Raw genomic sequence first — 26,669 nt, forward strand, 5'->3', positions numbered from 1 at the left:
TCTCTTAACCCTCATAGGGTCTCCGTTTGGGCCTGGGGTTTTCCCACCTCTGCAGCCTGAGAGGGGTGTTCAGGGGTTGGCATGGGTAGTCAGAGCAGTACAGGGAGAGTGAGTGCACCCCACAGTGAGAAAATGGCATCCCCCAGGCTGAAGCTGCTCTGAGCAGTAGAGGCAGCCAAGCGCACGGGAGGTGGGGGCGGTGCCCAGAGAAGAAAGAGGGGATCTGAGGTCAGGGATCCTGCCTGTCACCAAGCTGCTGCTGGGCCTTCAGCAAGCTGCCCCCCCCACCACCCAACCTGCACATCAACACACATGGACACCACTCCAGTGGTGAGGGCATCCCAGACCTATGTCCGCTTCTGACCGGGTGACTTCAGACAGACAGACAGACAGACAGACAGACACACACACACACACACACACATTCTTTTGTTTGGGAAGCAGCAGTGATAAAAAAAAACTGATAGGACAGGGCAAATGGCAGGGTAAGTTTTTGGGAGCACCTCAGGAAGGGTCCACTCCTCTGCTCCACCAAGAAGCTGATGGAGGAGCTGGTGGGGCTGCGCGAGGGGTCCTCGGGGAACCCCGTGACTCTGCGGGAGCTATGGAGCCCTTGTCCCCGTATCCAGCGAGGCATCCGAGGTGAGAGCTGGGTCCCCTTCCCCTCCCAAACCAAGACCATTTGCTCAGGACAGCAGCCCTACTCAGGCCCCGCCTCCCCCACCCACTGGGAAGCTCAAGGGCTGCCCCCTCCTTCATTTTCCTGGGATATCACTGCCCAGAGTCTCCTGGGTGGCAGGGAGGGAAGGAATCTGTCCATCTGTCTGTGGGTTGGGTGTGCCAGGTGTCTGCTTTTGAGAGATGCAGCCCCAAGGTCTGATCACTGTGCCCGCCCTGTAGCCAGGCCTCCACCCAAACTCCCACTCCCTGGTGGGATGACTTGAATCTCACTCACTTGCACCAGTGGGGACCCTGAGGGGAGGTGCCCGATAGTGCCACAGCCAGTGGCTGGGCGAGTGTGGACTTAGCACCTTTCCTTGGAGCCCAAGTGCATTGCTACTTTGAGATCAGGACCATCCCCTTAGCTGGGGGGCAGAGAAGATGGGGATCCCAGAAAGAGGCTATGTGCAGCCCTGGGGCTGATACCCACCACCAGTGAGGGCCAGTTCCCAGGCTGGGTTGGCAGCCAATGGGCAGAGGGGATTCCTAGGGGGCAAGCAGGGGCTCTCTGGCCTGGCACCAGTGGGGTCTGTAGGACAGCCACACAGATCGTGGGACAATGGAGTGTTGCTAAACTCTCTGGCTCTCTACGTTAAGGACCCTTCTGAGATACTGACGAAAGCTGTTGCTCCTGGCCCCCATCCACACTCCCCTCCTCCCCCATTTTTCATTCTTCCAGAAGTGCCCCAGTATGGGACACAGTTAGTCCCTGGGTGTTGCAAATGGTTAAACACCAAAAAGTTGGTGGTTTGAACCTACCCAGAGGTGTCTTGGAAGACAGGCCTGGGAATCTGCTTCTAAAAGGTCACCCCTAAAAATGCTATGGAGCAGTTTTGCTCTGCACACATGGGGTTGACATGAGTCGGAATCAACTCCGTGGCAAGTAACGACAACAACATGGGCGGAGAGGGGAGGGTGAGAGGACAAAGGCCTCCCGGCAGTGGCAACAGGCCTGGTACCCACTGTGTTACTACCTTCACCTGCCACAAACCTGTTCCGCCCCTCCCGTGAGGCAGAGCCCCCTCCAGGCTGCCCTGGATAGGACCACTTGGCCCCAGCCCACCCCATCCCAGCCCTTCCTGCCCAGAGCCTGAGCGGGCCTCCAGGGAAGGGTTGTCCATTCCCCACCCCCATCCTGGGCTCTGACCTGACGTCCCTACATAGATGGCCTGAAGTGGCTGAAGCAGAAGCTGTTCCACATGGGCGAGGACTGGCACCTTCTGATGACCCTCGGAGTGCTCATGGCCCTCATCAGCTATGCCATGAGCTTTGCAGTCGGGAGTGTAGTCCAAGGTAATCTGGCACGCACACACTGCTCTGGACCAAGGGCTTCCAGGCACGCTCTTGAGGATGCCAGATGGGCTGCCAGGCACAGCTGGGGTGGGGCAGAGAGAAGGCCTGGGTCTGCTCCCAGCTTTGCTCCTGACTCGCTGTGTGACCCTGGGCAGCTCTTGCCCCTCTCTGGGGCTCAGCCTCCTCATGTGTAGTGAGTGACAGAGACCTGAATGTTCCAAGGGCCCTTCCCTGTCTGAGTTCTGCGCCCACCTCTCATGCCACCCCTGCTCCTTCTCCTCCCTCCTACTTGCTCTCAGCTTGGTTACCCTAGAGGAGGACACTTGTCTAGACCACTAGGCACCAAACTTTCTTTCCGTATGCCTCAGCAGGCTCTCTCCACCCTAAGAGCTCCCTGGAAAAGGGGACATGGGGCAGGAAGAGTCTAAATCATCTTCTCCAGGAGCTTCCCTAGTGGCCATAATGAGGACCTACTATGCGCAAAGCTTTGTCTGAAGCGCTTCACGCCTGCCTCATTTAGTTCTCACAGTGTCTGTGAGGGGGGTACCATCACTAGTCTATTGGACAGATGGGGAAACAGAGGCTCAGAGAGGCTGAGTTGTTTGCCCAAGGTGACTCAGCCAGGAAGTGAAAAAACTGGGATATGGACTCAGGGTCCTATTTGCTACCTCCTCTTAGGATCTGCCACTCACTGGGTGGCCCTGGGGCTCCCTTTTCTGGATGGTATCTGGGTACCACAGTGTTGAGCCTGAGGGCTGCAGTGGCTGTGGGTGGCTCCCTGATTTCCTGCCATCTCCAGCACACAATTGGCTGTACCAGGAGATTGGGGACAGCCACCTGCTCCGGTATATCTCCTGGACTGTGTATCCCATGGCCCTCACCTCCTTCTCATCGGGCTTCTCCCAGAGCATCACACCCTCCTCTGGAGGTGAGTCCAGGTGCCACCCCTTTGCCCTTGCACTGCAGTCCCCACTGGCTAAAGTCTTTTCATACCCTATGGGGCCTCTGATGGGGGCAGGCAGCAATCAGTAACCGCATCTCATAGCCCAGCTCAGATGAGTCATGTTGTTTGCCCAAAGACATACAGTGAGAATGCCAGATCTCTTAACTCCTGGGTGGCTGCTGGCTTTACCTGCTTTCTGAAGGCTCCTCTGGGCCGTGACAAGAAGGACTGGTGGTAGGTCCCCTGCAGGACCCATGCCAAGGGCATTCCAGGGTGGGGCAAATGGAGGGGCGCAATTCCCCCAGGCCCCTCAGCTCTGCCTCCAGCTCCAGCCCAGTAGAGGAGAGTGCCAGGTGTGCTTTCAGGGGTGGCCTGAGCTCCCATCCTAGGTCCCCTCACTGCATGGCAGCTGTCCGCCAGGCCCAGCTGGGAGTTCATGGTCAAATCACTTCCCTTCTCTGATCCTCAGCTTCCTCATCTGAGATATGGGTTTATGAATCCTAACCTCACAGGGTTGGTGAGGATCTAACAAGCTTGTGATGTGAAAACACTTGGTGCAGCGTCAAAATTTAAGAGTTTAAATATTGCCCCTCCTCTTGCCCCCTCCGCCTCCACCCCCACCAAGGCTCTGGAATCCCGGAGCTGAAGACCATCCTGTCTGGCGTGGTCTTGGAGGACTACTTGGATATCAAGAACTTTGGGGCCAAGGTGGTGGGCCTTACCTGCACCCTGGCCTGCGAGAGCACAGTGTTCCTGGGCAAAGTGGTATGCGCAGGCATGAGCATCCCCACCCCACCCCACCCCAACACACCCCACCCTACCCCACCCTGCTCTGACCTTCCTGCCTGCCTTTCCCCATCACCCTGCCCGAAGCTGGGTCAGCCCTCTGGGGGCTCTTAGTCTTGGAGGAGGCAGGTCAAGTCCCCAGAGTGTGATAAAGGGCACCTCAGTACTCCCCTGGGGATTGGGGGATGGAAGAGAAGGATATGGGTGGGCAGCCCTGCCACCACTGGCCCTGAGTGAGGCGCTCTCTGCCCCCACCTCACACCCGAGGAGGAGGGGAAAGGGCCCCAGCTCCCCCCGGGGTGCCCACCCTGCACCCACCTCTCCCCTCCGCAGGGCCCCTTCGTGCACCTATCTGCCATGATAGCTGCCTACCTGAGCCTCGTGCGCACCAAGGCCGTCAGGGAGTCTGAGGTAAGGGGTGCAGTGTGAGCCCCCCTTTGAGGAATGGGGTCCCCAACAGCCAGTGCTCGTGAGGGGAGAAGCTGGGAGAAGTAGGGGCTGGTTTCTGAGCCCAAAACTCGGATTCTCCCAGAACCCTAAAGCCAACAAGACCAAGCAAAAGGAAATGCTGGTGGCTGGGGCGGCGGTGGGCGTGGCCACAGTCTTCGGGGCTCCCTTCAGCGGTGAGGCCCCCCCTTGCGTCTCGCCGATTGCACCTCTTCCCGCCTCCCTCCCCACCCGCCCCTCACAGCCGGACCCTCCTCTGCTGACTGCAAGGCCTGATGGAGGGGTGGGGTTCCTGCTGCGGGTGCAGCCACCCCAAGGCTGGGATGGGGTGGGATGACAGGAAGCTTCCGGGTGACAAACCTGGATTTGAAATTTCACCTTGTGTGATCCTGGGCTGGTGAGCCCACCTCTCAGAGCCTCATTTCATCTGTCAAGTGGGGATTGTGAGTGTCCCTGCCCGGTAGGGTTGTTGTGATAATTAAATAACATGTCCAGGAAGATCCAGAACCGGACTGGGCACAGACGTGCCTTCCCCGCTGACGTGTTCCTCTGTCAGAAGGGTCCTGGAGTCCCAGCCCAGGGCTCAGGCCCTGCCCTCCCCTCATGTCCGCTCACCACCCACGGGAATGGAAGTCTGTCCAGGTGTAGGAGAGAAAGCAGGTGACCCCTGTGCCGCCCTGGAGCCCTGCAGCCTGGGATGGGTGGGGTTGGGGCTGAGCTCCACGTCGCCCCCAGGCGTCTTGTTCAGCGTCGAGGTCTTGGCTTCCCACTACACCGTCTGGGATTACTGGAGGTGCTTCTTCGCCTCCACCTGCGGGGCCTTCATGTTCCGCCTCCTGGCGGTCTTCAACAACGAGCAGGGTGAGCCCCGCCCGCGGCCTGACCCTCGCCGGCCTGGGTAACAGGGCCAGGGTTGTCCCTCCTCCCCTTTCCTCTCGCCTTCCTCTCCTCCCCTCCTGCCTCCACCTCTTCCTCTCCTCACCCTGCTTTCTTCTTTCCCACCTTCTCCCTTCCCTCCTTCTCTCTCCCCTTCCCTCTTCCTTTCCTTTTCCCTCCTCCTTCCTCCCAGCCCTCCTCCCTTTCCTCTTCCCTTCTCTCCTCTTCCCCATCCTCCTCCCAGGAGGATAGAAGGGAGCCAACCCTTTGGACATAAAAGGTGGGGGGCTCTGAGGAGCAGAGGGGGTGAAGCCGGAAAGGGAGGCGAGGGCCAGGCTCAGGGGGCCTTGAATGCCAGGAAAGGGGTATTGTGGGCAGGACCTGGCTCTGCCCCCACCCTGCCTAGTAATTCTGGACTTGGGTTTGGGTGGGTAGGTGTGTGACCTCTGCCCCCCACTCCCCTCCTCCCCAAGAGACCATCACCTCCCTCTTCAAGACCAGTTTCCGAGTGGACGTCCCCTTTGACCTGCCTGAGATCTTCTTCTTTGTGGTGCTGGGGTGAGTGGGAGCCTCTGGCCTCTTGAGAGAACCCACTTGGGGGCCTCCCCCAGGCCCGAACCACTGCCTCTGGCACTGCGGAGGAACTTGGGGCTGGGCTTATCTGCCTTACACCTCCAGGGCCATCTGTGGCATCTTGAGCTGTGCATACCTCTTCTGTCAGCGGATCTTCCTTGGCTTCACCAGGACCAATCGGTTCATCTCCAAACTGCTGGCTACCAGGTAGGTGCTGGGCTGGGGCTGGAGGCCTCTTAGAGGAACCCCTGGCTCCAACTCCCCTGAACCCACAACTCCTTTATATATAGAGCCCTACCCTCTCACTGAATGGCTACTCTCCCATTGAGCCCCCAAACTCCTGGAGCCCACGCCCTACTAATGGAGTCCCACCCCCTCACTAACACCCCTCTCCAAGCCTCCACAGTCACTGGCCCCACCCTTCCATCTTGGGCTAGCAACCGCCTCACTTAGCCCCCACCTTCTCCCTGAGCCCATACCCCTCTCACTAATGTCCCATCCCTCACTGAACCCTGATGTCCTCACTGGGACAGCATCCACTCAATGATGCCTTCTCCTCTCACCAAGCCCAAACCTCCCACAGAACCCCCACTCCCCCACCCAAGTCTGCCCTCCTCCTGCCATGGGCCAGCCCTGTACCAGCCCCACCCTGGCCTGGTCTGGCCCTGTCCTTCCTCCCAGACTACCTCTGTACCCAGCTCTCCCATCAGCCCTGCCCCTTACTGTATCCAGTGGTCCCGGGCAACAGATGCTTCTTCCCTCTGGGGTGCGGGCTGGCTCATGCCTGCTCCCCCCACCCCCGCTCCGCTCCCTTGCCTCTTCCTCCCAGCTCTCCTGTTAGCTGGTGGGGGGCAGGGGTCTGCCCTTGCCCGGTGAGGTCCTGTTTCACCCTTCATGGTGGGGGGAGGGGAGGGGTGTCACTGGAGCTAACCATCCCCTCCTCCCCTAGCAAGCCGGTATACACTGCCCTGGTGACCTTGATCCTTGCCTCCATCACCTACCCCCCTGGCATGGGCCGCTTCATGGCCTCTCGGGTAAGGGGTGCAGGGCTGGGGGCAGAGGAGCTGGGGAAGAAGGGAGACAACATTCAGTGCCCACCTTGAGCTCCCCCTTTCACTTCGTCCTGGCGACACCCGTATATAGGGAGCTACCTGCCATCGGTTTGCAGATGAGGAAGCTGCAGCTGCAGCTCAGGGAAGCTCAGAGGCCTTGCCAAGGTCCCCCAGCTGGGAGGTGGCAGAGTGGGATTTGAGGCAGGCGGCAGGTGGGGAGGGTGGCTGGGGACTGCCTTGGGCCCCCGTGATGCAGGCTTCTGCCCAACCCTGCTCCAGCTGTCCATGAAGGAACTTCTAGACTCCCTGATCGACAGCAACTCGTGGATGCTCATCACCAGGAACTCATCACCACCCTGGCCCGCCAAGCCCGACCCCCAGAACTTATGGTTCGAGTGGTACCACCCGCAGTTCACCGTCTTGGGGACCCTTGCCTTCTTCCTGGTTATGAAGGTGGGCATCTTGTGGCCACTCACGCCAGGGCGTGCACAGAGCTGAGATCTGGAATGGTGGGGGGGGGTGCTTCCCCACACACGGCATGCAGCCCAGAGCCAGGCCTTCCACCCAGACTCCCTGATCTGATCCCTGCCCTCTGCGTGGCCCTAGCCAGTCACTTCAGCTCTCTGAACCTTGGTTTCCTCATCTGTAAAATGGGAATAATTTACTATACCTCCCTTAAAGGAGAAGTTGAGAGGGAAGAAGGAAAGCATATTTGGACACCCTCTTTCTCTTTCGGACACTCCCATGTCCCCTGCCCTTAGTTCTGGATGCTGATTCTGGCTACGACGATCCCCATGCCTGCTGGGTACTTCATGCCTGTATTCATCTATGGTGAGTCTGAGGCCCTTGGGGAAAGATTCAGGGTTATTGTAGTGGGGCTATGGCAGGGGCTTCTAGCCCACCCCATCCATCCCTGGAGTTGTTCCATGGCTGATCACCAGCGGTAGAGGCTGTAGGGGCCAGGTCGGCCAGGCTCCCTCCTCCTTACCCCAAGTCTGCGGCCAGGAGCTGCCATCGGACGTCTCTTTGGAGAGGCCCTCTCTGTCGCCTTCCCTGAGGGCATCATGGCTGGAGGGGTCACTTATCCCATCATCCCCGGGGGGTATGCCCTGGCAGGTGAGTGGCTGGGTCCCCCCTGGGTGGGCAAGCATCATGGGGCTGGGGTGGACCTCGAGCACCCGCTGTGGTTTTGCACGACATAAGGGTGGTCCCTGACCCTACGGATGAGCCCCCACCTGTCCCCTCCTCAAGCCCCCAGCCCCTGAGCACCCATTACCCTTTCTTAGCTCCTGCCTTGTTCTGGGTCCCCATTCCCTTACCCCTTACTCTTCCTTCTCCCACTCACCCAGCCCGGGCTTTAGGGCACTGCAACAGTGGCCAGTGTATGGCCTTGGGTCAGGGAACCTCTGGACAATTCCCAACCTGGCCCATGGCCATAGCCACACCTGTCTTGCCCTCCCATGTGGCTGGTCCCAGCCTGAGCTGCCCCACTGGGCTCTGCACCCTGCAGGAGCTGCAGCCTTCTCAGGAGCGGTGACCCACACCATCTCCACTGCAATGCTGGCCTTCGAAATGACTGGCCAGATCCTGCACGCACTGCCTGTGCTGATGGCAGTGCTGGTGGCCAACGCCATCGCCCAAAGCTGCCAGGCCTCCTTCTATGATGGCACCATCATTGTCAAGAAGCTGCCGTACCTGCCATGGATCCGGGGCCGCAACATCAGGTGAGTGATGCCTGGCTCAGGTTGGCTGGTGGGGTGATGGTGTCCGGGGTGGGTTGGGGGTGGGGGCTCCTTCCCTACACATGAACAAGAAAGCCCACCGTGGCTGACCTTGGACATGGGTGGGGGTGGGAAGGAAGGGCAGACATGTGATTGCCCTCTTGTCACCATTGTCTGACTGTGGGCAAGTTCTTGGCTTCCCTGGACTTCAGATGGCCTACCAGTCATCGGTCCATCTTCACACCACCACCATGTGCCATCGAGTCCACTCCGACTCATGGTGACCCCATGTGTGCAGAACTGTACTCCATAGGGTTTTCAATGGCTGATTTTTCAAAGTAGATTGCCAGGCCTTTCTTCCAAGGTGCCTCTGGGTGGACTCTAACTTCCAACCTTTGTGGTAGCAGCCAAGCTCGTTTATCTGTTTGCATTACCTAAGGATTCCATTTTCATAACATTTGTTGGGTGAGGAAATCGGGGTTCAGAGAGATGCTGTGTCTTGCTCCAGGTCATACCAATAAGCGCCAGATCTGGGGGACCCTCTTCCCTCTCTTCACTTCCTGTTCTGTTTTGTTCAGGGAATGTTGGGACCTACAGGAAGGAAGTGAACTTTGAGGTCCTCACTTGACCAGACAAGGGCAGCCTCTGTCCTGGGAGAAGCAGGACTAAGAGGCTCTGGGAGTCCCAGGTCCAAGATCCAGCTCCAAATGTGTGCAGGCTGCTGCCTTGTTCCCAATCTCAGTTTTCCCATCTGTAAAATGGGGTAGTTACTCCAGTGCTTTTCAAATTTTGGGTTTTTTTTTTTTTTTTTTGGCCATGAAATTTTTCTAAAAATGAAATTCTTCAGGGCAGCCTGTTGGATAAAATGGAGCAAAGTGGGGCTGGTTGGGGGAGATAGGGGCTCAGGGGGCTGGATCCAGAGCCAGACCATTAGGTGAGATGGGCCCCAGGTTCCTGCCCACCTTGGGGTTCCTCATTCCGGGAACCCCTCAGTACCTATCCACACTTGAGAACCACAAGTCCCTGTTCCAGCAAAGCTCCCCAGATCCCCCATTTCATCTTGGGGTCTGGATGTCCCCCCACCCTGTCCCTCTGCCCACAGCTCCGAAGGTGTGATTGTGGAACACTTCATGAACTGCGCCATCACCACGCTGGCCAAGGACACGCCACTGGATGAGGTGGTCAAGGTCGTGACCTCCACAGACGTGGCTGAGTACTCCCTGGTGGAGAGCACAGGTGCCAGCACGAAGTGGGGAGGCTGGCTGGGCAGGGCGGGTTCCCTCGGCTTTCCTCTTGGGCCGCAGAAGCTCAGGCCCAGGGTAGGCCAGGCATTGGAGCTGTCAGGCAAACCTGAATCTGTGACTTACCAGCTGCCTGACCTTGGGCAAGTCACCTCACTTCTCTGACCCTCAGTTTCCTCGGTAACATGGAGATAATAACCACCCTACTTTGACGTGGCTGACGTGTTTAAACGGGAGGATGCTTATAAAGTGCTTGGTGAATGGTACTCTTGGAATTATTAACCATCTTCCCAGGAGAATTCTAGGAACCAGGCCTGGTGTGCTCGGAGAGTGGGGATGGCAGGATGGGGACACTACTAGCATCTTCCCAAAAGGCCTCCCCCACTCAGGGTCCCCTTCAAGCACCCCTACCTCCCCACAACCCTTGTTGCCATGAGAAAAACCATAATTTTAAAGGCAGATAAATGGCGGCCCTTGTTTAAAAACATGTAAGCTGAATCTTGGGGAAGGATATAGCTAGAGCTACAATTAACCTCTCCTCTTCTGCAAAATGGGTGCTAATAGCTCCTGACCCATATGGCTGCTGGGAGGTTCCTGGGAGACATGTCAACAACTAGCATAGCTCTTGGCACATAGTAGGTGCTCAGTAAATGAATTCTTTCTTCTTTATAATGCTCCTCTCCCCCTCCTCTCCTTCTCCACTTGTCCAGAATCTCAAATCCTCGTGGGCGTTGTACGAAGGGCCCAGTTGGTACAGGCCCTCCAGGCTGAGTCACCTTCCTGGGCTCCGGGACACCAGGTGGGCACTAGTGGTGTGTCAGCAGGGGCGGGGGGGGTGGGCAACAGGGGTCGGGGGGCAGCTGATCTGTGGGAGAGGCAGTTCGAGAGGGGTAGCCTGGGGAAGGGGAGGCTTCCTGGCCCAGGCCCCATAACCCTCCCCCATCCAGCAGTGTCTCCAGGACATCTTGGCCGGGGGCTGTCCCATGGAGCCCATGACCCTGCAGCTGTCCCCAGAGACCTCTCTGCAACAGGTAAGCTTTCAGGCACATGGGTAGACAAGGCCACTGAGGTAGAGCGGAAGAGCCTGGTTGGGAAACTTAGGCTCCAGTTTCCCCCGCTGGCCATGTTGCTGTCCACTCCTCATCCAGAGAATGGGTATAGCAGGGCCTGTCCTATCCGTGCCTCACTCCCAGGGGTGTTGGGATGATGCAGAAGGACCAGGGAAGTGGGAGGGCTTAGGAAATAGAAGCCCCTGGATGGAGAGACACAGTGGTTAGAAGTACGGTTTTTGCACCAAGTCACAGTTTCAATTCTGGGTCTACCACATACATTCTCCTTATGTAATCTTGGGCAAATTACTTAGCCATTTTGAATGCAAGTATCTCCCTCTTTCAGCTCCCCCTCCCCCCAAGCACAGAGCCTGGAGCATGGCGGGCTGGGGGTGAGGGGGAGGGCAGTGCAGAAGCAGCTGGGGATCCAGGGATGGACCGGACTCTTCTCTGCCACTGGGTGATGCTAGATGGACAGGTCCTTTCCGTCTGAAGCCCCAGATGGATTCTGGGGGGCCCCTGGTGGTCACATTTGAGATTGCAGGTCTAGGTCCCTGGTTTTCCACAGAGATGTGGGGAGTGGGCATGGCTGGGGCAAGAGCTCTCATCAGGACCTCCCCCTCTGCTCAAAGCCCCCAGGCTGGGGAGACCTTGAGGCCAGAGGGGTGGGATGGACACTCCCCTGGGGTGGACTCTCCCCCCACTAGAATTTCCTGACACTCCCCACAGGCACACCACCTCTTTGAGCTGATGAACCTTCAGTCCCTCTTCGTGACATTGCGGGGCAGAGCTGTGGGCTTCGTGTCCTGGGTGGAGGTACCAGGGTCCCGAGGGTGGAGCAAAGCTGAGGAGCAGGCTGCAGGGCTGAGGGGCGTTAATATCCTTCCGTCCAAATTTGGGAGCAGGGCTTTTGGAATTCTGATGAGCACCTCCTTCCTGGCCCAGTCTTCCTGTCAGCCCCCAGATGGGCCAGCTGGGCTTGGCTACTACTACTTTGCCGCTGTCTAGACCAGCCCTGCCACTTTCTGGGCCTCAATGTTCCCATCTGTGCAATGGGCAGGCACCGGCTCTAACATTTACCCTAGAATTGACCCCTTGAGGGAATCAAATAAAGCTGGAGCTCCCACTCGTAACCTGCTGTACATCCTCCCTCCTAAACTCCCTTTCTCTCTGTTCTAGTTGGAGAAAGCAATTTCTAACCTGACGAATCCACCAGCCCCAAAGTGAGCCAGCCTGGCCAGATAAAATGGGGCACTCAGTGACCTGGTGACTCTCCGTCATCCCAGCACGCCCCCATGCCTCCAGCCCAGCTCAACTCCTTGGCGAAACAGGCAGCTCTAACCTAGCCCTGTCCTGCCGGGGCAGCCACTACATGTCTTGAAGGACAAATTCCACCTTGGACAGAGCTCAAAGAGCTGGGCAGCAGAAAGCCAGTATACAGTGGGTGCTCAGTGAATGTTCATCAGATTCATGAATAAGGAGGCTGGCGTATCCTGTCACCAAGGGCAGGCACACATGCTGTATGAGGGTTGTCTGATGCCCAACCACAGGCTCTTGAGAAAAATAAAGCTGATCCCCACAGCTGCTGTTCATCCCTCACCTTAGCTCCAAGGATGCTGACTTGGCATCTGGCTTCTTACCTGTCCTGGCCCCTTGACTGAGCTCTTGGGGCCCCTGGTGGTCACAGGCATTGCAGTCCTAGGTCTCTGGTCTCCCACTCCTCCTCATGCCCACTTCCTGGCAGGGAGATGTGGGGAAGATGGTCCTTAGGGCAGAGCTCCAGCCAGTCCCTCCACCAGGTCTCATGACGGTTGTCCTCGGGTATAAGTGGGACCCTGTGGCCCAGTTACCTTCCCTTTAGACCCAGTCTTCTGCTTAGCTGAGCCAGGGCTGATACAGTAGGCCCCCATGTGGCTCCTTAGGGAGTCCACAGAGCCTTATGTATCCTCCATGGGGCCTCCCCAGGCTGTGTGTGTCCCTCTAAGTCTTGCTAGATCCCCCAGAGGCCCGATGACAACCTTCCCAGGTAGAGACCAGGCCAAGTTCATCCAGGATAAATCCACCACTTTAATGTCTTCAGAGAACCTCAAGGGAGGTAGGAGGGGTGCAGGATGGGGAGTCGAATCCCTGGGGTGGGAGTACCTAGGAAGTAAGTTCAGAAAGTGAGGGAGGGACAGACACTCCAGACAGAACCATAGAAGTCCTGGTGAAGAGAGCTGAGGAGGGAATGCTTAGCTACCAGAAGGCGCTGCCCTACCTGTGAGGGAGGCAGAAGCACAGAGGGAGTGGGGGAGGACTGAGCCCCCCAGGATCAAGACAGCATCCCAAGACCCCACTGAGTGGGTCTCCAGCACCTTCCACAGTTTGCCTGCCTGAGGCCTGGCTGTCAGCCTCTCTGGGGCGGCTTGTCTGGTGTCTGCTCTGAGAGTTCTTGAGTTTGCTGATGGTGGAAACCCTGGCAGGGGAAGGTGTCCACCTGAGCCAGGTAAAGAAGAAAGGAGAAGGCGGGTATAGCTCCTACGGCTGGGGGTAGGTCCATGGAGGCACACAGTGTTTGCAAGGAGTGCTAGCCCCCATCCCTGCCACACCCACCCTATGCCTGCCCGAGGGCTGGAGGGGTGCTCAGCCTGGACCCCCAGTGTGCCCAGCAGCCCACCAGGCCACATCCTGGGTGTGAGCCCCGTCTCAGTTATAGAACACCTCATCCTCCTCCTCGGAGAGGGAACTGCTGTTCACGAAGGACAGGGAGCCTTGAGCTGGGTCCCCTGGCAGCCACTGCCAATGCTGTAGTTCAGGGCTGGGGGGCTGCGGGCAGGCCACTGTGATGGAGGGCTCCTCGGGTGAGGGCCAGCCATTGGGGGAGAGGCCAGGGGAGGAGAAGGCCAGAAGACTGTCATCCTGCGAGGGGCTCAGGAAGCTGTCCTGCAGGTAGATGCTCTCCAGGTCTGGAAAACCAACAGGTGGGGATGAGGATGGAGCCCTGCCTGGACCCTGCCCCTCACCCACTCCTGGTGTCTGAGGGAAGGCAAGGAACAGAGGACCTGAATCCAGATCCCTGTTGCTGCTGAGCTGTGTGACCTTGAGCAAGTCACTGAACCTCTCTGAGACCCAGTTTCCTCCCTGGGGGTTCCAGGGGTAGCAGTGGCCCAAGCCTAACGGTTAGGTGCACAGGCTCTAGAGTAGCCTGGCTGGCCTCGAATCCTTGCAGCTCTGAGAAATGGGATACCCAGTGTTCCTCCTGGGCCTCGCCCCCTCATCTGCCCCTCACTGTCGGAGGATTAAATGAGACAATTTGTGTTTAGGCTTCACCCAGGACCCAGGCTCGCTGAAGCCTTCAGCAGTCACCCGGGGTTTCTAGAAAGGTGGTTGGTCTGCCCAGTGTTAAGGTTCAGATCCTGGCTGATGTCTCTAGCTGTGTAATCTGGCAGTTTCTGAATCTCTTGGTGCTTCAGTTTCCTTATTTGTAAAATGGTGATAATAACCGGCTCTACTTCCTGGGCTGTTGTGAGGATGAAGTGAAATAACACATGTGAAGCACGGTGCCTGGCACACAGTAAGCACTCACATCATGTTATCCGTTGTAATTACTATTCTCTCCTTTAGGCTCATGGCATCCCTGGGTAGTGCGTGAACAGGGCAAGGGTCACCAGCCCCATTTCACGACAAGGAAACTAAGGCTGAGGGAAGGAGGGGGCTTGCCCAAGGTCACAGTGGATTTGGTGGCAGACAAGGCACCTGGCCTCAGCTCTACCACCTGCCCCGCCCTGCTGCCCCCCTGGGCTGTACCCTGTAGGTGGACAATGTCCTGGGTGCTGTTCTCAGCGTGCAGCTCCTCGTTGTCCAGTGAGGACCAGGCACTCATTGTGGCCTCTGTGATGGCGAACTGCTCGGCAACCCCTGTGGGGGGACAGTGAGACCCAACTCAGTGGGGGCACAAGCAGAGGGTGCCAGGCCAAGCTGGCAGTAGGACAGGCTGGGAGTGGTCAAGAACGCCCACTTACTGCCCTGCCCACCCCATGCCCATTACTGCTCCCTGCCCAGACAGTGCCCAAGGGCTGACCCTGCAGAGCCCCGCCAGCCCCCATCTGCACACCCACCCCCAGGCTGACCTGCGGCAAAGCGGGCCTCACGCAGCTCATCTGGCAGGCAGCAGTAATGCTCATCCTCGGCTGACGAGAGCTCCCAGCCTGACCACTGGGCACTCCAGCCCTTCCACTCGATGAGGTGGGCCACGCGGCCACGTGCCATGGCTGTGGGCTTGGTGATGTGGTCCTTGATGCTCTGCACCACCCCTGGAGGCATTGAGGGTAAGTCACCTTAATATCCCAGGTCCCCAGTACTTCAGGCCCACCCATCAGCCTATACTCCACATCCATCCAGTGCCCCTGACTACCAAATGCCCTGTTCCCACCCAATGTCCCATGTCCTCAAAGCCCTATACCCACCCAATGCCCTGTACCTATGTAATTCCTCATGCCTGGCCAATGCCTGTCCCCACTCACTGCCTCTCGCCCTCCTCAAGCTCTACGGCCCTACTTCACTCAGACATTCCCCACTGCCCGCCAATGCCCTGCTCCCAGTCAATGTTATGGCCCACCTGGTGCTTCTTTCCCAGGCCTGCCATACCCCTCCTTCCCCCTCTGACCAAGTTCAGACCTTTCTGCCCGAGGAGATCCATTGTCCATTATCAATTAACAATTTCTGACAGAGCATCTCCTGTGCTTGGGCCAGCGCCAGCTCCACTGAAGTACAATCTGATCGGGTGGAGCAGGCAGGGAAGACTTCCTGGAAGAGGTGGGACTGGATTTGCCCTTTGATGGATGGGGCTGGGTTTGGGCAGATGAAGGTAAGACTGGAGGCTACTTCAGGGATGAGGAGAGGACGAAGGCATAGAACAGTTCCGTGTGATTCTAGGACTACTGGGGGTTAGACATGGGGGCAACACCAGGACTGGGGTGACAGGATAGGCAAAGAACCAATCAAAGGCCAAGCAGATCTGGAGAGCCAGGCTGAGGAGCTTGTATGTCTCTCTATAGCAATGGGGAGCCACAGCTAGATAGTGAGAAGGAGAGTGACAGGGCGACAGGTGAGAACTGCTGTTTAGGAAAAACCTCCTAATTAGCAGGTCGTGGGGGCCATGGGTGGAGGCAGGGAGACCATTAGCCACCATTGGAATAACCCAGCAAGAGTCAGGGCAGGGCTGGGGTGGGTGGGGGCGGTAGGCTGGGGGAGTTCTTGGACTAGACCAGTTGGACGTGGACATGACTGAGAGAGGGCTGTCAAGCATGATTCAGCATCTTCATTAGCCAAGACTGAAAAACAGATCTGGGAGTCCCTGGGGGTCCCTGAAGCCACAGTGTAAGGAATAGCAATATTTAAGAAAGATGAGGTTTCTACAAAGGAAACTAAAGACAAAAAACTCTGGGAAAATGGGAAAGGCAGGGTGAAGAAGAAGAGGGGGAGCCCTTCCCCAATCTGGGGAGTGTTGGAAAACAGGGAAGGTGTTTTCGAGAAGGGGGTAGTGTTTAACTGGCCCCTGAAGGGCAGGTGAGGTGGAGGGCAGGTGTTTCTGGTGAGGAAACAGCATAGGCAAATGTGGGGAGGGGAGAAAGCAAGGGACCTTAGGTAGCTGGGAGGGATTTAATAAAATGGGGCGAAGAGGCTGGCAGGCTGAGAAAGATCTGGAAGGCTGGGCTGTGGGCAAGCTGTAGCCCTAACAGCTGCTGGGCTCCTTGCCGAGACCTCTTTACTGGCCTGGTGCCCATCCCCCAGCCACTGCTATTGGCTCATATCTGCACCCTTCTCAGGAGAATTGCCTATCACGGGCTGAATTATGTCCTCCCCAGAATGTGTGTATCTATTTGGCTGGGCCATGATTCCCAGTACTGTGTGGTTGTCCTCCATTTTGTGATTGTAATTTTATGTGAAAGAGGATTAGGGGTGGGATTGTAAGACCCTTACCCAGGTCACATCCCTGATCCAATGTAAAGGGAGTTTCCCTGGGGTGTGGCCTGCACCACCTTTTCTGTCTCAAGAGATAAAAAGGAAAGAGAAGCAAGCAGAGATTTGGGGACCTCATACCACCAAGAATGCAGCACTGGGAGCAGAGCACATCCTTTGGACCCAGGGTCCCTGTGCCTGAGAAGCTCCTTGACCAGGGAAAGGTTGAGGACAAGGACCTTCCTCCAGAGCCGACAGAGAGAAAAAGCCTTCCCCTGGAGCTGACGCCCTGAATTTGAACTTTTAGCCCACTTTACTGTGAGAGAATAAATTTCTCTTTGTTAAAGCCATCCAATTCTAGTATTTCTGTTATGGCAGCACTAGATGATTAAGACATTGCCTTTAGCTGGTGGGAGATGCCTCGCCAGAGATGCCTGCCCGGGGGGTTACCGAGGCCCCCCAGGGGCAGCCAGTGACTGGCTGATGTGGACATACAAAAGTCCAGCCACCCTGCCCCAAAGTGTGATAAATCCTACGGTGTAATTTATGCTCCAGAGCTCCCCCTGCAATCAGGCTGAGAGAGAATGTGCTTCTCTTGCAACTTTGTCTTTGCTGCCCCTGCCCTTCCTGTTCCCCTCACTCCCTGCAGAAGTGATTTGCTGATTTGCAAAAGTTAGATCACCAGACGTTTCTTCCTAGTCTTTCTTAGACTGGAAGCTCCTCTGAAACCTGTTCAGCCTCACAGCAACACAGAAGCCTCTACTGACAGATGGGCGGTGGCTGTGCTTGAGGTACACTGGCGGAAAATCAAGCCCGGGTCTCCCGCATTGAAGGTGTGAATTCTACCGCTGAACCACTGCTGCCCCCAGTGTCTGGGGCTGGGCCAATAGACTACAAGGGTAAGAGAGGGGCAGCTGGAACCTACCCACAAGGGACGAGGTAGCCAGGGCTGCCACGTTATAGTTGCTGGAGCAGGATCTGGAGTCAGACAGGTAGCCGTTGGTGGTCTGGAAGCACCTCTGTAGGATGGGAAGGAGAGGTGAGAGGATGGGGCACACCTGCCAGATGACATTCTCCCACCAATACCACCCCCCAATGCCCAGCCCACCCCTGAACCCTTGGGCAGTAGGACAGGACAGGGCAGGTAAAGCCAGGGAGATCCTACTAACTCCCACAGGACCACCCCACCCTGCTGTCTTCATCAGCTTCCCTCCTCCCAGAGTTGGCAGGACTGTGTGCCCAGGCTGGGCACAGCAGAGGGGATAGTGGTGTCAGCTATGGCTGGCTAGGCTGGGGCACAGGCAAGTCCACTGACCTGCCAAGGATCCCAACAGAAATCCATCTGTTTGTCCTAAAACAAGAGGAGAAAGAGGATCAGGCAGTGCCTGGCACCCAGGGCCAGCAGATGGCAGAGTCCTGGAGCCCTGGGTGGTGGGTCAGGTCAGCGTCTGGTGCTCTGTGAGGCCAGGGTCGGCCTACCTGTGGGCCTTGCCCTAGTGTCTCATACAGAGAAAGAGGAGGGGGATGCCAATGGTGGCACTGCCAGGAGAGGCAGTGGGTGCAGGGGATGGGTCAGACCTGGATTTGAGATCTGACTGCCATTTCCTAGCCAGCTATCCTTAGACTATTGACTTAACATCTCAGAAGTGGGGTCACTAGGGGGTGCAGGGGGTACGGACCACACCAGGTGACACTATCAGAGGGGATGACACCAAAATGACTGCCTATAAAATTTTTGTGCACTGTTTCAGCAGAAATTTATTATTTTTCATAAAAATATCCCTGTAGTCAGTTATAACAACAAAAACATTTTTTCTAAGCCCAGCTTACATGTATCAGTATACCCGGTTGTTAGGTGCCGCTGAGTCGGCTCCCGCTCACAGCGACCCTATGTACAACAGAATGAAACACTGCCCGGTCCTGCGCCATCCTCACAATCGTTGCTATGTTTGAACCCGTTGTTGCAGCCACTGTGTCAGTCCATCTCATTGAGGGTCTTCCTCTTTTCCCTGGCCCTCTACTTTACCAAGCATGATGTCCTTCTCCAGGGACTGGTCCCTCCTGATAACATGTCCAAAGCAAGCGAGACAAAGTTTTCCCATCCTCTCTTCTAAGAACCACTCTGGTCGTACTTCTTCAAAGACAAATTTGTTCATTCTTCCGGCAGTCCACGGTATAGTCAATATTTTTCACCAGCACCATAGTTCAAACGCATCAATTCTCCTCTGGCCTTCCGTATCCATTGTCCAGCTTTCGCATGCATATGAAGTGATTGAAAACACCATGGCTTAGATCAGGTGCACCTTAGTCCTCAAAATGACATCTTTGCTTTTTAACACTTTAAAGAGGTCTTTCAATACACCTACAAGGCTAAAATTCTATGCTAATTTACTTTTTGAACCTTCTAATGGAAACCCTGTTGGCACAGTGGTTAAGAGCTACAGCTACTAACCAAAAGGTCAGCAGTTTTAATCCACCAGCCACTCCTTGGAAACCCTGTGGGGTGGTCCTACTCTGTCCTACAGGGTCACTATGAGTTGGAAGCGACTCGACGGCAGTGGTTTGGTTTTGGTGTTCTTATATTTGCTGATTTTGTCAAATTTTCTGGTGTTTTAGCTACAATATTGTGGTAATTAGTATTTGTGAACCTCTATCAATAACTTTTTTGAGAATGAAGTAGTGATCAAAGGAAAAGGAATGATATAGAGGAATTATGATTTACAAGTAACATTAAGTACATAAAACATTACTAAGAATTCTGTGTGGTCTGGTATAGGAGAAGGTCTACGGTGGTGTGGGGGTGACACCATGAGTTACCACACCATGAGTCACTGCACGGGGTGACACCAACCCTAGTGACACCACTGGGACCAGGCTTGTTTAGAAAAGAGTCCTGTACTGAAGGTTTTTTTGCAGATAACAAATTCTGCTACTAGCCCACAGCTCCTTAGCAGCCTGCACTGCTCTCTGGAATGGAATTCTCATCCATATGGATTAGGAGGATTTTGCTAGGGGCTCCAAATCCTGGAGCATAATTGCCACCCTTGCCCCATGGTTTGTGGCTTGAACCTACCAGTCATATAATTGTCCCCCCCCGCCCTTTTTTTTTGAGCATATACCACATAGCATTGTGGTAGGAATTATGCCTACGTTATGTTTTTATGCTTCTCCAGGTAAGCTTTTACCCGTCTGGTAAGTGGCACTGTTCCCATTTTACAGAAGAAGAAACTGAGTTTCTGAGATGCAGTGGCAATACCAGGGTTGGTGTCACTCAGTGTGGTAACTCATGGTGTCAGCCCTCCTCACGGACCTCTTCCCGTACCAGACCGGTAACATTTTTTGTACTAATGTTACTTGTAAATTGTAATTCCTGTATATTGCTCCTTCTTGTCCTTCAATTGCTACTTCATTCTCAACAAAGTAATTTAGCCTAGAGTTTTAGCCTTCTAGGTATATTGATACATGTAAGCTGGGCTTATGAAAACTTTTTTTGTTGTTATAACTACAGGAATATTTTTATAAAAAGTAATGAATTTCTGCTGAAACACTGCACAAAAATTTTATACATAGTCATTTTGGTGTCACCCTGTGATAGTGTCACCTGGTGCAGTCTGTACTCCCTGCCTCCACCTCCCACGCCCTACTGACACCACTGCCTAGTCCAGGGCCTAGAGGCAAAGCATAATTCAGGCCCCTCCTGGCTGAATGCCTTAAGGTCCCTGACCCCACGGGAAGTAGCCAAGCTTGGCAGGGAGGGAAGGAAATTGGAACGATTTCTGCTCCCTGTGGGGAGCTGCAGGGGACAGGCCAGGGACCAGAGCACAAGCAGGGATGAAGGAAGGGATGAAGAGTGACCAGTTACCTTGCCAGTGACATGGTCTGGAGCAACGGTGGGTGGGTGGCTGGAGGGCAGGTCTGGGTTCAAGGGGTCTGTGCCCTGGGGCATGGGGCAGTCCTTGTGGGCACTTGTGAACAGATCTGAAAATAAAAATGACAGGAGGAATTTACAAAAGCTCAGTCCCCTACTGCTTACAAAACCTTACATCAGCCCTGCATGATGGGTATTACTGTATTATAACCCTTTGTCGTTTTACAGAAAGGAAAGGTCAAGTCCACAGCAGGTGACGGGTTCAGCCACACTTCTAGCTGGTCCTCTCTGTAGGAATTTCTTACCCCATCTTCTTCATACATACACACGTACAGTGATGAAAATACATGCCAAAACATTGGGCAATACAACTTCCACGTTTACAATTCAATGACATGGATTACATTTTCACGTTGTACCACCACTATTGCTATCCTTTTCTAAAACATTCCACCATTAACATAAACTCCACGCCCCTCAAACAAAAATTCCCCCTTTCTCCCTCTCTCCCACCTTCGGTTACCATTAATAGCCTTTGGTTTCTCTATATTTGCTTATTTCGTGTAAGTGAGATTGGGCAGGATTTGTCCTCTTGCAGTTGCCTTATTTCGCTCAGGATGATGTTTCCAAGGCTCACCCATGTTGAGGCGTGCATCGGGACTTCATGTCTCTTTACTGCTGCAGAATATTCCATTGTGAGTATATACAACATTTTGTTTATCCATTCATCTGCTGATGGACATTTTGATTGTTTTCACTATTGTGAAAAGTGCTGCAATGAACATTGGTGTCCATGTTTTTGTTTGCATTCCTGCCTTCACTTCCCAGCTTCTTTTTACTCCCTTTTCCTAATTCTAGACTCACACTCCAACATTTTTTGACCTTACAGAGACCCCCAGGCCATTGGTCCTATTCTTTTCCCATAACTTCGTATGCCCTCACTTCCCTCCTTGCCCAGCTAAGACTCCCTGGCTCATCTTATATGTGCTCCTTTGCAGATACCTAAACTCTCAGCACGGCTGTAACCTAATTATCCATCTGCTCTGAGCCTGGGCCTGAGGAGCTGAATGTTGCTGGAGGAAGTCACTAGCCTTGTGTTAAGTTGGTGACCCCTAGTCTGGACACTGCCCAATAATCCTTCTACATTTCCTGCTAAGTTTGCTTCCCACCAGGTGGACTATTTCACCCCACCTTTCCAGGTTAAGTCTCTGGGTAGTGCAAATGGTTAATGAGCTTGGCTGCTAACTGAAAGGTTGATGGTTCAAGACCACCCAAAGCCACCTCAGATGAAAGGTCTGGCAATCAGTCACTGAAAACTCTTTGAAATACAGTTCTATTCTGACATACATGGGGTCACCATGAATCGGAATCGACTTGAAAGTAACTAGTTTTCCTTCTCAAACCTCCAACACCGCAGCTCACCTCCTCACACTCTGCTGCTGGCTTTTCCTCACCCCTCACCGAAATCTAGAAGCCTTCGATGGCATCACCCTGATCTTCCCACCCCAAGTCATCATCCTGCCTGCATTTCTGCCCATATCCTCTACTTATTCTCCTGCCACAAGGTCAGCTCCTCCACACAGGAGCTGGCCGCATCCCTGCCGTCTACCTGGGGCTCTGTTCTCTCTGCTGGGTCGTCAGTGTTTCTCTCTCTCCGAATCACTCCTTGAATATCCCGTGTACTGCAATGCCTCCTTGCCTCTGCTCAGGAACTCTTCTGTGTTCTCTCTCCTGCCTCCTGCCTCATCAAGTCCCCTCACGACAGGGTCAGGCCATCAGCATCCAAGAAGCCCAAGCATCTCCCATCTTCTAAAAACCTTCTCTCCATCTCTGTTTGCCTTCAGCTACTTCCCCAACCTCTGCCCTCCTTTGCGGCCAGACTTGCGGAAAGAGTTGCGTAGCACGTCTGTCTCCTTGTCTCCCATCTTCTCCTTCCTCACTCCAAGCAGGCTTCCATGAGACAGGCCTTGTCAAGCAGCCAGTACCTCATGTGGCCAAGGCCAATGGTGACTTCTCTGTCCTCATCTTCCTGTCAGCAGCACATGGACGTTGCCCAGCCCTCCTCTTTCTCTTCCTGGCCTCCCTCCCACCTCCCTGGCTGCTCCTTTTTGTCCCCTTTGCTGGCTCCTCCTTCTCTGCTCAACCCCTAACTGTTGGCTGCTCCACAGCTCCATCCTGCGCCCTTTCTCACCTCCATTCTCTCATTTGCGTGCTGCTGATGCTCACACTTACACCTCTAGCCCTAAGCCCTCGCTTGAACTCCTGGATGAACTTCCAACTCCCTATTTGGCTGCCCAATGGGCATCTCAAACCAGTCTGGGCAAAAAAGGATTCACAAACCCGTGTCCATTCTTCTTCATCTCTCTGACTCCAGGAAATGATGCAACTGTCCACTCAGCTGAACCAACTAAAAACCTAAGAGTTCCTGGAGTCCTGTCTTCCCTCATTCCCCCTCAATCCCAACCAAGCCACCAGGAAATCCTATTGACTCACCAACATACATTCCAGGCTCATCCTTCTCCACCTCCACCACTGCTCCCCTGGTCCGAGCCATCACTGTCTCTCTCCTGGACCACAACAGTCTCCTGCTTCCTCTCCTGTCCCTGTCGTCCACTCTTCACACAGCAGCCACTGGGCCTTTTACGTTCTAAGTCAGATTGGGTCATTCCTTTGCCTATAGCCTGCCATGGCTTTCTTCCATTGTACTTTGGGAGAAAAGCCAGCACGTTCCTACAGCCTTCAGAGCCCTACCTGGCCAGCTCACCTATCCTATCCCAGACCTCAGTTGTCTTGCCCCTTTGTTCACTCTGTTCTGGCCACTCTGGCCTCCTTCTGCTCCTCACATGGTCAAGTCTCTTCTGGTCTCACAGTCTTTGCCATTACTGTTGCCTCTGCCCAGAACACTCTTTCCCCAGCTCTTCCCCAATCTCATCATTCACACCTCAGCTCAAGGTCACCTCCTCAGAGAGGTCTTCCCTGACCTTGTACCCATGTGGCCCTCCCTGTCCCGACTCTGGTCACTGGCCACTGCCTGTCACATTGCCCAGTTTTACTTCCTTTATAACATATCACTTTCTGTTATGCCTTGTTTATTTAAGCTTTCACCACGTACCATACCCCCTTACCTACCCTGGGTGAATGTCAGCTCCGTGAGACCAGAGACAGCGGCTTCCTTGCTCACTCTCTGTCCCCAGAGCCTAGAACAGTGCCTGGCATATAGTAGGTGCTCTGTAAACACTTACTGAATGAGTTCTACCTTTATTACGGCATTTAGCATACAGTGTCTTGGTAAAACTATTTATGGGTGGCAGCTCGTTGAAGGCAGCGACCGTGTCCTGTTTCTTGATGCATCCTGGTGCCTAGCACATTCATAGGTTAGCAGAAACTGTTGAGGGAATGGACAAGTGCGTGTCTTTTTCTCTAAGTGGAATTGTTGGACTGAATTCATGGACTGAATTGAAGGAGATCTTTCCATCTCCAGAGGACAACTGGAACTCCCGTATACTTCATTTAATTAATGTATTTATTTGCTCTTTGATTCATTAAAAAATATTAGCTGAGTACCTACTGTGTGCAGGCACTGTTCTGGGCACTGGGCACAAAGTGATGAATGAGACAGAGTTGGTTTCTGCCTTCACAAAGCTGACATTTTAGTGGGGGAGATGGACCATTAACAAAAAACTCACAAATGAGTAAGTTCATTTAGATAGGGGTCATAGCTATGAAGAAATCAAGTGAGATGATGGGTCCTGCTGTGGATGAGAAAGGTCCAGTTATGTGACAACCTGGAGGATGATCATTCATCCAGCCAGCCAGCCAGCCAGCCACCCATCCATTCATTTATCCATCTACTACACTTCACTGGGCAAGTGCCTGGGAACAAAATGAGATTAAGACTCTGTCCCTGCCCTCATGGAGCCCCCAGTCTTGTAGAGGAAACCGGCATAAAAACTCCTCATTCAAACACCGGGGGGACCCAGGGGGGACCCTAGCACTCATGGAGCTTTCTTTCCACACAGCCCTCCCTGCAGCGTGATGGCACTGAATTCTCACATTGACCCAGAGAGGAAAGACTTTGTAGCTGTTTTACAGATGAGGAAACTGAGGCACAGATGGGAAAATCACTTGCCCAGGGCAGTCAGAATTAGAACCCTGACCTCCTGACCCAAGGCTCACACTCTGTCTTCCAAAGCACAAAGGGAGCGATGAGTTGGGGAGGTGGGGGGCTGCACAGGAAAGTTGATGGAGGCAGCTGAGCCAGGAGGACTGCTGGGAGGAGGGTGTTCTCGGCAGGAGCACAGCTTGAGTAAACCATAGGGTCTAGAAGGGAGAATCAAGGAGCCGGGGATGGTACAGCAGGACTGTGTCTGGGTTGAAGCAGGGAGGGGGTGCTTCTGCAAGAGCCTCGTCCCAGCCTCCAGTCTCGCCCTGTGCTGGGTGCAGGCCCCTACCGCTCTTTTCTTGGGCCAGCCTATGGAAGCAGCAAAAGAAAATATCCGCCTGTAGGGCTTCCTAAGGAGCCCTGGTGGCACAATGGTTAAGAGCTGGGCTGCTAACTGAAAGGTTGGTAGTTAGAACCTACCCAGGGGCTCCTCGTGAGAAAAGACCTGGTGATCTGCTCCCATAAAGATTACAGCCTAGGAAACCCTATGAGGCAATTCCACTCTGCCACATGAGCTTGCTATGAGTCGAAACTGACAAGATGGCACATGACAGCAACAGCAGAGCTTCCTGGGGGAAGCTGAGGCCAGGGAGGGTCTCAGGGCTGGGAGGTGGAAGGGGTCACTCAAATCCAGAGGCAGGGCTGGGAGCTAGTAGGTGGGGGAGGTAGAGAGTGGGCTGATTGGAGACTAGAAGACTTGTCATGGTGTTGGCGGGGGACAGAGCTGAGGGGGCTAGAGGGCAGTGGGGGTGCTCTACCCTCCCCCTAAGATCATTTTGGAGCCCTTGTTCTGGTTTCTGTGCACTGTTCCCTACCATGTGCTTTGCTCCCAGCAGGCCCCCCTACCATGCCCCCCACCACCAAGAAGGATCCCTGGAGAACTCATTCATGTGATCTTAGTTATCTAGTACCGCTGTAACAAAAACGTCACAAGTGGGTGCTTTTAACAAAGAGAAAATTTATTCTCTCACAGTCTAGGAGGCTAAAAGTCTGAATCCAGGGTGCTAGCTCCAGGGGAAGGCTTTCTCTCTCTGTGGGCTCTGGTGGAAGGTCCTTGTCATCAATCTTCCCCTGGTCTAGGAGCTTCTCAGCACAGGGACCCTGGGTCCAAAGGATATGCTCCCCTCCTGGTTCTTCATTTTTGGTGGCATGAGGTCCCCTGTCTCTCTGTTCACTTCTCTCTTTTATATCTCAAAAGAGATTAATTTAAAACACTACCTAATCCTGTAGATTGAATCCTGCCTCATTAACATAACTGCCTCCAATCCTGCCTTAATAACATCACAGAGATAGGATTTACAACACATAGGAAAATCACATCAGATGACAAAATGGTGGACAATCACACAATACTGGGAATCATGGCCTAGCCAGGTTGACACACATTTCTGGGGGGCACAATTCAACCTATAACACATGCTAACCCTGGGAGACCTATGGTCCCCCCTCCCATGTCATCTCCTACCACCTCCTCCTCCCTCCCTCACTCCACTCTGGCCACACTTATCACTCTCCTGGCTGCCCATCAGACATGCCGAACACACTCCTGCCTCAGGGCCTCCCCCGACCTGGAACTGTCTCCTCCCAGAAAGCCACAGGTTCACACCCTCACTCCATTCAGGTCTCTGCTCAAACACTGTTACTTCAGGAAGCCTTCCCTCACTTTCGTATTTATGTGTCACTTGATCCTTTCTATCCCTTTTACCCTGCAATGGAGTTCCTGGGTGGTACAAAGAGTTAAGGTTCTTGGCTGCTAACCAAAAGGCTGGATGTTCAAGTCCACCTAGGGGTGTCTTGAAACAAAGGCCTGGTGATCTACTTCAGAAAAAATCAGCCATTGAAAACCCTATGGAGCCCAGTTCTACTCTGACACACATGGGGTCACTGTGAGTTGAAGTCAACTGGGTGGTAACTGGGTTATCCTGCTTTGCCCTTCTTCTAGCACCATCACTGCCCACATTTTCCCTCGTTTCCTTGTTCATTGTCTCCCACTAGAAA

At 54.5% G+C, this 26,669-nt stretch overlaps 2 protein-coding genes across 4 annotated transcripts; one reads left to right on the top strand and one right to left on the bottom strand.

Annotated features, from left to right (window-relative positions):
* The first annotated feature begins 460 nt into the window (after positions 1 to 460).
* Positions 461 to 12,274, top strand: LOC100654229 (chloride channel protein ClC-Kb-like). 3 transcript variants are annotated; one of them, XM_010593085.3, is made up of 19 exons: positions 461 to 642; positions 1,885 to 2,013; positions 2,813 to 2,941; positions 3,582 to 3,721; positions 4,076 to 4,160; positions 4,285 to 4,365; positions 4,925 to 5,050; positions 5,539 to 5,623; positions 5,744 to 5,845; positions 6,588 to 6,672; positions 6,970 to 7,143; positions 7,452 to 7,521; positions 7,696 to 7,806; positions 8,201 to 8,414; positions 9,514 to 9,647; positions 10,363 to 10,451; positions 10,600 to 10,683; positions 11,431 to 11,517; positions 11,881 to 12,274. In XM_010593085.3, exons 1-19 carry the CDS (start codon positions 543 to 545, stop codon positions 11,926 to 11,928), a joined length of 2,073 nt encoding a protein of 690 aa, XP_010591387.1. In that variant the 5' UTR covers positions 461 to 542; the 3' UTR covers positions 11,929 to 12,274. The 3 variants fall into 3 exon arrangements, with proteins under 3 accessions (XP_010591387.1, XP_003413497.1, XP_010591388.1); XM_003413449.3 differs by having other exon boundaries at positions 10,603 to 10,683; XM_010593086.3 differs by lacking the exon at positions 2,813 to 2,941.
* Positions 12,275 to 13,386: 1,112 nt separating this feature from the next.
* Positions 13,387 to 22,434, bottom strand: FAM131C (family with sequence similarity 131 member C). Its single transcript, XM_064279932.1, has 7 exons — positions 22,367 to 22,434; positions 20,504 to 20,666; positions 17,957 to 17,992; positions 17,567 to 17,660; positions 14,811 to 14,993; positions 14,488 to 14,598; positions 13,387 to 13,646 (listed from the first exon to the last, which is right to left on the bottom strand). Exons 1-7 carry the CDS (start codon positions 22,432 to 22,434, stop codon positions 13,387 to 13,389), a joined length of 915 nt encoding a protein of 304 aa, XP_064136002.1.
* Between the last annotated feature and the right edge of the window lie 4,235 nt (positions 22,435 to 26,669).

The sequence above is a fragment of the Loxodonta africana genome, chromosome 3, assembly GCF_030014295.1.
Source record: "Loxodonta africana isolate mLoxAfr1 chromosome 3, mLoxAfr1.hap2, whole genome shotgun sequence".
Taxonomy (NCBI): domain Eukaryota; kingdom Metazoa; phylum Chordata; class Mammalia; order Proboscidea; family Elephantidae; genus Loxodonta; species Loxodonta africana.